Genomic DNA, 8,204 nt, shown 5'->3' on the forward strand with positions numbered 1-8,204 from the left:
CACCAGACGGTGCAGTTGACTAGACACCCACAGAGAATTGGGGTGTGCAGTCACCTCAGCACCCCCAAGGCGCTGCCCACACTGTACCCGCTCCCTAAAATAAAGACTTGAATGCTTCTTAAGAACTGGTACATTTTCAACTGTATTCATACATGTTAAGTGTTTCACCTGACCAGACTGAGAAGTCCTTTATCATGAGGATTCGTTTTTGGAGGCTGTCTGGATTTTAACCTGCACTTGATATAAGCAATAAATATTGTGGTTTTATGGACATTATTACTGGAAAGAAAATGACCTTTAAGTAATGTGTGTAATGTATAAATGTACTTGTTCACATGGGCATCAACATTTTATATTCTTAACCATTGCAGGGTAAATATATTTTATAAGTACCTATTTAATCTTACTTTTGTAGTTAAATGTACTTTATAAAAGCTCAATTTGAAAAAAAATCTGTTACCACAAAAAAATAATAAAGTGTATGTTGATTCAATTGTACTGGATACATTTTCCTAAAGAAAAGTTTGATATGAGCAGGTAGAACTCTGAATAAGCAATTTTTACTATATATTTGCATTTCTTTTATGTTTTACAGTTTTCCCAATTTTAAAAAGAAAAAGAAACAAAAATTTTCTCTAAAAATATCTTTGAAGGAAAATTCTCCTTACTGGCGTAGTCAGGTAACAGTTGGTCAAGACTTTGTAAAGAAACTGGTTTCTGTAAAGCCCATTATTAATACTGTTTATTTTTCAGGAAAATTTCAATGTAATTACCCTAATTTATAATTGGGGTAAACCATAATTTAGGAAATAAAAATAACAAGCAGCATTTTATCATCCATGATTTCAGTTTATTAGACTGAAGTTTTGCAGTAAAAACTTATTTTAAGTTCTTCTACTTCAATAAATAGTATAATGATGTTCAAACCTACACTGTCCCTTTAACTTCTTAATGGGTATTTTTAGAGCATATTGTTTAATGGATCTAACTGCTCATTTGAGTGCTAGCTTTCTTCAGATTGTAACATTCCTTTCAGTGTTTAACTTGTTTTACTTAAACTTTAAATAGTTGTTATAAATTTATCTGCTGAAATAATGAAATCACATTATTTCAGTGGTTTTCAAACTTTGCTTGTTGGATTTCTAAGGGGTCACCAGGAGGTGGTAGGAAGGACCCCAAGCTGCCAACCTTTACTTCCAGCAGATAAAGTAGGCTGTCTCTGCTTTATCCACTTTACATACTAGGTACTATTGCTGCACGAGGTTTAATTATTTTCAGCGGGCAGTGATCATTTAAACAACAGTTTGAAAACCTTCGGTATAGATAGACTTTTTAATTGGTTCGAATAGCCTTCTCGAGTGGGTTGAGTTATGCTGAGAGTATGAGAGCAGGACACAGGTGGTGCTGTGTGTAGAGGACAGTTTGTGTCACATGTGCCCACGCCCTGCTCAGCACCACTGTGTCCTGTAACCTTTATATGGAAGGAGGTAAGAAGGATGTTGCTGTGTCTGCCTGCATCACCCCTGTGTTCAGGCACCATGACCCTTACATTTTAGGTCGTTATTGGTTTAAAATCTTTCTTTCCAATTTGCTGTGGTTTATCTTTGCTAAAATACAGTATATTACTCTGCAAGTCAAATACAGGTAGACCTATTCAGTTCCAACCGTGGGTCGCCTTGCTTTCAATAAAAGGCAAAGACTTTATGGGAAACACAAGCTGATAATGATACCCTTGTCCCCGGGCAGGGTGGACGTGCTTCGTGGGGCTCAGTGCTTCAGCTTTGCTCTTTGCTTCCCGTCCTTCTGGAGATGTTTGCCATAATGTATTTTATTATTTTTTTTTTTGCCATAATGTATTTTTAAAATCACATCCGGTGATTTTTAAGTGTCCGGTGTAGCAGACACTTGTTGATAAACTTCTGCTGCTGCAAACGTTAGTCATCTTTCCTCTTCCAAGCACATCCCTGAGGAGAGCGTGTTAATTTTTACCAGGGATTGTGTTTTTGGTGGGTGCCCTATACTAATTACTGAAAATGCGTGGCCACGTGCCTGACCTTTATTAAAGAAGGCATCTAGTCAGAGGGGCAGGCCAGGCGGGGTCCTGCCCTCAGGGAACAGCAGAGGAGTCGGCAACCACGGTGGGTGTGCATCTTCCCAGAACTTGTGTCTGTAGGTCTTCGTGATGTTTTCTAATTAGAACAGATGCTGAAAATCAGTTGTACGGTTTGACTTTGATGAGGTGCTGGTATTTTCTTAATAAAAAAGCCAGAAGCTTTATTATTTTTAAGAAAGACTATCTGGATTAATACCTAGTTCATTTGTGTTTGTATGTGCTCCTGCCGATAAACGGACAGCACCCCTGATTCAGCACCGTCTTTTCTGGCTGTACCAATGGGCTCCGTAGTCATTTCCACGTGCAGCCAAGCATTTTATGCCATCCTACTACTGATTTTTATCTATGCTTGCATGTGTAGAATATCTACAAATACAGTTCTCCATATTTAGTTTATCCATATGTAGCATAAAAATGTTGTAAAAGTGCATAGAGAACTTTGGTAATGTACAGACCACTTCCATGTTTAGATGTTTTATATATTTGCTCAGTCCTTATCCTCTTCTATATTTTTGGTCCATTTCATTATGTATTAGTATTTCTACCAAGGAATGAAAAAAAAAAAGAGAAAGGAAGTTAAAAAGTTGATTTTTTTTTAAATAACAGGTGCATCAGAGGAAGGAATTGTGACCTTAAGTTAATTTTATGTACACTTGTGTGTGTCCCCTTTGTTTCAAATAAACTAGAATTGATGGTTTGAATAAAAAAAATACATCCTGGTTTAAAAAGTAGTTTCTGGCATGGAGCAGTCCTCCAGCTTCGTATCAATTCCGTCTTTGCTTTCAGCGTCCTTGACACTGATGGTTGTTCCCACTTAGAGGTCATTTCCGTGGTGCCGGGCATTGTGCTGGGGCTTCCCACGTGTTCTCCTGGTAACCTCACAACAAGCCCATGCAGCAGGTGGTGGTGTTGCTGAGCCAGAGTCAGCCTGAGACTTGACCTTTCTACCTTCTCTCTTGTTGACTCTCATGTAGAGTGTATTTTAGAATTAAATTCTCAAAGAAAGATTTAACTTCTGAAAGTCGTTCCCCTCTTAGAAAAATATCTCTGACTAGATTCTGTGTGAACAGACACAGGCTAGAACCTGATTATGTTAGAAATATTTTATTGACCGTTGTATACTCTCTTTTAGTGAGTACATTTCCAGAGTGACTGCCTGGTTATTGTACAGATTTTAAAATCTAGTCTGCCTTGATTTTTACTTTCAGACACGAGTCTTACAGAGACTTTTAAAATGCAGTATATTGTAAGCCTAATGCCATTATGTCTATCATCCGTTTCTCCCAGGCAAGATTCTAAGAATCACACCTTCCGTCAGCACTGACTTATTTCTGGTTCCAGCAGGTCCCTGTGGGTTTGTTAGTGGGGTAGAAAGCGTGGACAAGGGCGGGGTGGCTGAGGTTAGGACTCCCATGTCCATCCCCTGCTGGAGCTGAGTGCCTGGCAGGGATGGCGTGTTCTGGGCTCCCATTTCTACATCACAGCTATTCAAGTCTCTCTTACTTCAGGAAACCCTTGTTTGGCGTTGACTTATCTAGATGGTAGTCATCTTATAAATAAAGTTTTGAAAAACAGAAATTCAGTATTTTTTCACATAATAAAATTAAGTTCTTTTGACTTAAAATACAGGTCTTGGTCGTCCCCTGGATGATTTATTCTGGAGTTGACCTGTGTCTTTCATCTTTTCCCTAGTTCATTGGTTTGGATTTGATTCCATCTTTCCTTGTATCTGTCTTCAAAGCACTGTTTCTGGGACAGCAGCACCCACAGCCCCTACAACAGCAGATAAGTTAGAAATGCCAGGTGTCCTCTTGTTCTGCTGAATGTGGATGAGTGATGTCATGTTGCAGAGTACTGCCCCGGCTAAGCAGTGACTCAGCCCGAGGGGCTTTTAGCTGGGTCGAGTGATTGTCTTTATCAGTAACAACCTGACAACGAGAATTCTCAAACGCCATGACCGTCTCTGTGCAGTCCAGTGGCAGAATGAAAAATCCAATCATTGGTACTCTTTCTGTTTGGGTTTTATAATTTAGAGTGGAATATGGGAATTTTAGGATTTAGGGAGGATATTACTTGCAGAGTCTACTTTAATACTATTGTCTGGTTTTCCATCACATGGTATATTGGGGGAGCTATAAGGAGAATGGAATGGGAATTTTTTTCTTTATGGAGACCATTTTTGAAAGAAAAGCATCAATTCTTTATTGTTGCTCTAATTTGGCATAGATTTTTTAGACATATGATGATGTTGATATTTCAAATTACTACTATAAAAAACCTGAAGTTATTCTGAGTTTGGTGAATTCGGGATTTTCCCACTGGGTAAATTGATGTTGTCTGTAAGGCAGTGAGTGCCTTGCTCACCGCAGAGAAGTGTGTGGGACTCTTTTCAGTAAAGCAAGGATGAGTGTCCGGTGGCAGGAACTACTTCGGTGTGGAGCCAGCCCCTGTCAAGACCTTTTAGTTGTTCTAAGGGGTAGTTCATCCTTGCTGAGTGTGTCTTTAACACACTGCTGGGGAGGCAACACCTGCCGGTTCTGCCAGTCAGTAGATACACCTCTCCAAGGTGCATCCTGTTACCCGATTTTCAGACGAGAAAACTGAGTCAAAGAATAAGTAACTTGCCCAAGGTTGTACATCTAGATCATGACAGAGCTGAGATTTGAACTCCAGTCTGTAGAATCCCAGTAACTCCAGGCCTCGCGCTTTCCCATTATGTCACACGCAACCTGTTTTTATGGAATATTTAAATGGAAAAGCATTAGACAGCTACTGTTACCCATTAAAATCCAAAATAACCCTCTTTTTATTTTTTAAGTGAAACAAATCAAAGTTTTCCCCTCCAAAAAATTTTGTGGAACAGTTTGAACTACCACTGAGCCAGAGTAATACTGGAACATCAGAGCACTCTCTAAACCAAACCATTATTTCATTCACTCTGACTGGATCAGTTCCTTGGTTTTAACAAGGGGACTTCTGAAGGTGTGGGAAACACATGCATATTTTGCAGCACTCAGGGTCAGTCAGAAGCTCCTTTCCTCACATCAGCCACTTTGGTTCAGGCTTCTCAGGTCCCTGCAAGAAGCACCTGTGGCAGTTTCTGTGACCACAGGCACCTAACAAGAATGCTTCCTTGGTGTCTGGACATTTCTCTGTCAGTGCTGGAAATGAGACACCAAGGAGCCAGCAGTCAGGAAGAAGCCAACTCGTAGTATTGGGGGTTTTGACTAAATGTTTTGGATAAATGTGTGGGTGTGGTTTATATCTCCTATTTATACACGTGGAGGCACAATAATGACAAGTATTTAGATCTGGGGTTTTTTTTTTTGTCAGAGCAAGGGAAGTTGAGGGGAAATACCAGTTACCACCTCAGAAGTTCAACTATTTGCAAATATTGTGAAATAACATTAAAAACTCACCTGCCCTTAAATTAGTTGTTATTTCATCTCTCTATCACTTGTTTAAACTCTCATTTATCTTTACTTTTTGGCATTAAAGTACAATAAATCTATCAATTATTTTATGTCTGTGTTTTCTTTTAATACTTAAATCATGTCACTTCAGTTCTGTATTTCTGTGATCATTAGTATTACCCTTCAGGACAAAAAGCATGCTGCTAACAGTCCGTGAGTTAAGGATATAAGCCAACTTTATGTTCATACATTACATTCATAATATTTTTAGCAGTATGATACAGTGGAGGTCCAAATTGGATTAGACTTTTGCATTGAATTCCAAAGTATTGGTAAGTCTAGCACATACCATAAAATCTTGCTAAACTGTTGTGGGTACTTTTTTTTTTTAACTGTCTGTCTGTCAGTATAGCTCACATGGAGGTCATTTCTTGAGTAATACAGGATGACCTAAAAAAATTCATAGTTGTTAATTCTTGTAAAAGAGTGAGAGTTACGGTGCTTTAACATGAGTCTACCTCACACCACCAATTCTGTTTGAAAATCAAGCACATAAGCAGTTTTACCAAGGTAACAGCAAAGCACTCAGTGTGATTGAGTGTGATGTGTTGGAATGTTTTTTGGTTGCCTTTTTAGTTCATTGTTAGTCCTTTTATGTTTGTGTGTATCTGTGTATGTCTGTGTGTTTGGTAAATATGAATTGAATAGATGACTTCTTATTTTATATTTTAGGCCAAGATTGACAGACACCTAAATATTCATGACTTGAGAATATTCTGCAGCTATAAATTTTGAACCATTGATGTGCAAAGCAAGACCTGGAGCCCACTCCGGAAACTAAGTGAGGCTTGATAAGCCTGTAGATTGCCTCACATTTGTCTGTTTACAAAGTAAACCTTACATCCAGGGAACGAAGAGCACCACCAGCAGAAGACTTTGCAGAGCCCTTTCATTTGATGCATTGTTAAGTTTTTTAATGCGTGTGTGAAATGTAGAGAGATGTAAAAGAAATAAATTAGGAAAGACTACTTTGTATTGTACTGCCATTCCTACTGTATTTTTATACTTTTTGGCAGCATTAAATATTTTTCTTAAATAGACTGTGTTGGTTTGTGTGCATTATCTTAGGACAGCTCTGCTTCAAATAATGAATGTTTTCCTAAGGGTTTGCTCTCAAGTTTTTATAACTAGCAACTGACATTTAAATTGAAATTGATTCAAAACATTGGCCCCTTGGTTTTTTAAGATGTTTATTTAGTTACCCTATCAATATAGGTTAGGCAAATGCAACAAAAGAAAAGTTATAATATCCCTTTTGTTACCTGGAAAAATATTAATATGGATAATGGTATTAAATCAATTTTAGATAAGGACAGCAATTCAGTGCGGTTTTTTTTTTTTTTTTAGTGGTACACGGGCCTCTCACTGTTGTGGCCTCTCCCGTTGCGGAGCACAGGCTCCGGACGCGCAGGCTCAGCGGCCAGCTCCGCGGCATGTGGGATCTTCCCAGACCAGGGCATGAACCCGTGTCCCCTGCATCGGCAGGCGGACTCTCAACCACTGCGCCACCAGGGAAGCCCCCTCAGTGCAGTTTTTAAATCACAGTGTTACTCTGTCCTTGGAGGTTGTGCTTTCCCCAAACACCGCCTGTTGTAAAGAGACCAAAGGTTCCTTCCTGCAGCGGCATTTGGCCTCTTGACTGTCTAATTTCCCGACCATGTGCTTGGTTTGGGCTCTGAATCCACTCAGTCCTCAGTCCTGGTGATACTCATCCAGAGACACTCACGTCTACGTCATGTAGCATCACGGTAATGTGTGACAACTCACTGTTGTTTTTGTTTTGACAACTGTGAAAGTTTTGTAACACCGTTCATTGAATAATCTATATCACCTTTAACAAATTTAATGACTCCCCTTTTCCTTTTTGCGTTGTTGTCCATGGGGTTTTAGTCTATTTTAGGAGTAAGCAAACGTTATTAATCCCTATTAAATCTTTCCTAAAGCATGCATGGAAAGTTTGTTGTACCACAAAGTACAGCAAGATAATCCTCCAGTGTGTCGACAAAGCTTCTTGAAAGCGTTCTCTGCACTCAGTTACCTCTATTTCCTGACTTCCCGATACTGTCCCCGAAGATTATGACTTTCTCTTGCATCACTCCAAAAATGGCCCGTAAAGGTTGTCTTAGCTCATGCTGTACCAAATGCAGTTGACACTCTTCAATTCTTCCCTCGAATGACTTCTCGACAGCAGAATGAACTCCTTTGAAGCTTCTCCGTAGACTCAAGTAAGACTTCTCTCTGGGTTTTCTCAGTCCTGCCTGACTCCTCCTCTTCCTCTTTTTTTTTAATTTTAATTTTATTTTTTATTGTGGCAAGAATACCACACGAGACCTACCCTCTTAACTTTTTAAGTATACGACACGTTTATGGTACTGTTGACTGTAGCTACAGTGCTGTCCAGCAGACATTAGACTGTTCTCATCTTGCTTAACCGAAACTTTATGCCTGTTGATTAGTATCTACCCACTCCCCCTCCCACCAGCCCCTGGCAACCACCATTCCAGTCTTTGACTCTACGAATTAGACTCTTTTAGATACTTTTATGTAGAGGAATATCCAGTGTTTGGCTTTCTGTGACTGACTAGCTTGTTTCACTTAGCGTAACGTTCTCAAGGCTC

At 39.4% G+C, this 8,204-nt stretch overlaps 1 protein-coding gene across 3 annotated transcripts in view; it reads left to right on the plus strand.

Annotated features, from left to right (window-relative positions):
• Positions 1 to 6,618, plus strand: part of PTPN2 (protein tyrosine phosphatase non-receptor type 2) — a 76,765-nt gene extending 70,147 nt beyond the window's left edge. Inside the window, exons 10-11 of one of the 3 annotated variants that reach the window (XM_060028612.1) lie at positions 596 to 680; positions 6,259 to 6,618. In XM_060028612.1, the coding sequence (XP_059884595.1) occupies positions 596 to 680; positions 6,259 to 6,321 (148 nt within the window). In that variant the 3' untranslated portion in view covers positions 6,322 to 6,618. The other 2 variants (XM_060028614.1, XM_060028613.1) reach the window with 2 other exon arrangements.
• The last annotated feature ends 1,586 nt before the right edge of the window (positions 6,619 to 8,204 follow it).

Source organism: Delphinus delphis, chromosome 13, assembly GCF_949987515.2.
Source record: "Delphinus delphis chromosome 13, mDelDel1.2, whole genome shotgun sequence".
Taxonomy (NCBI): Eukaryota; Metazoa; Chordata; class Mammalia; order Artiodactyla; family Delphinidae; genus Delphinus; species Delphinus delphis.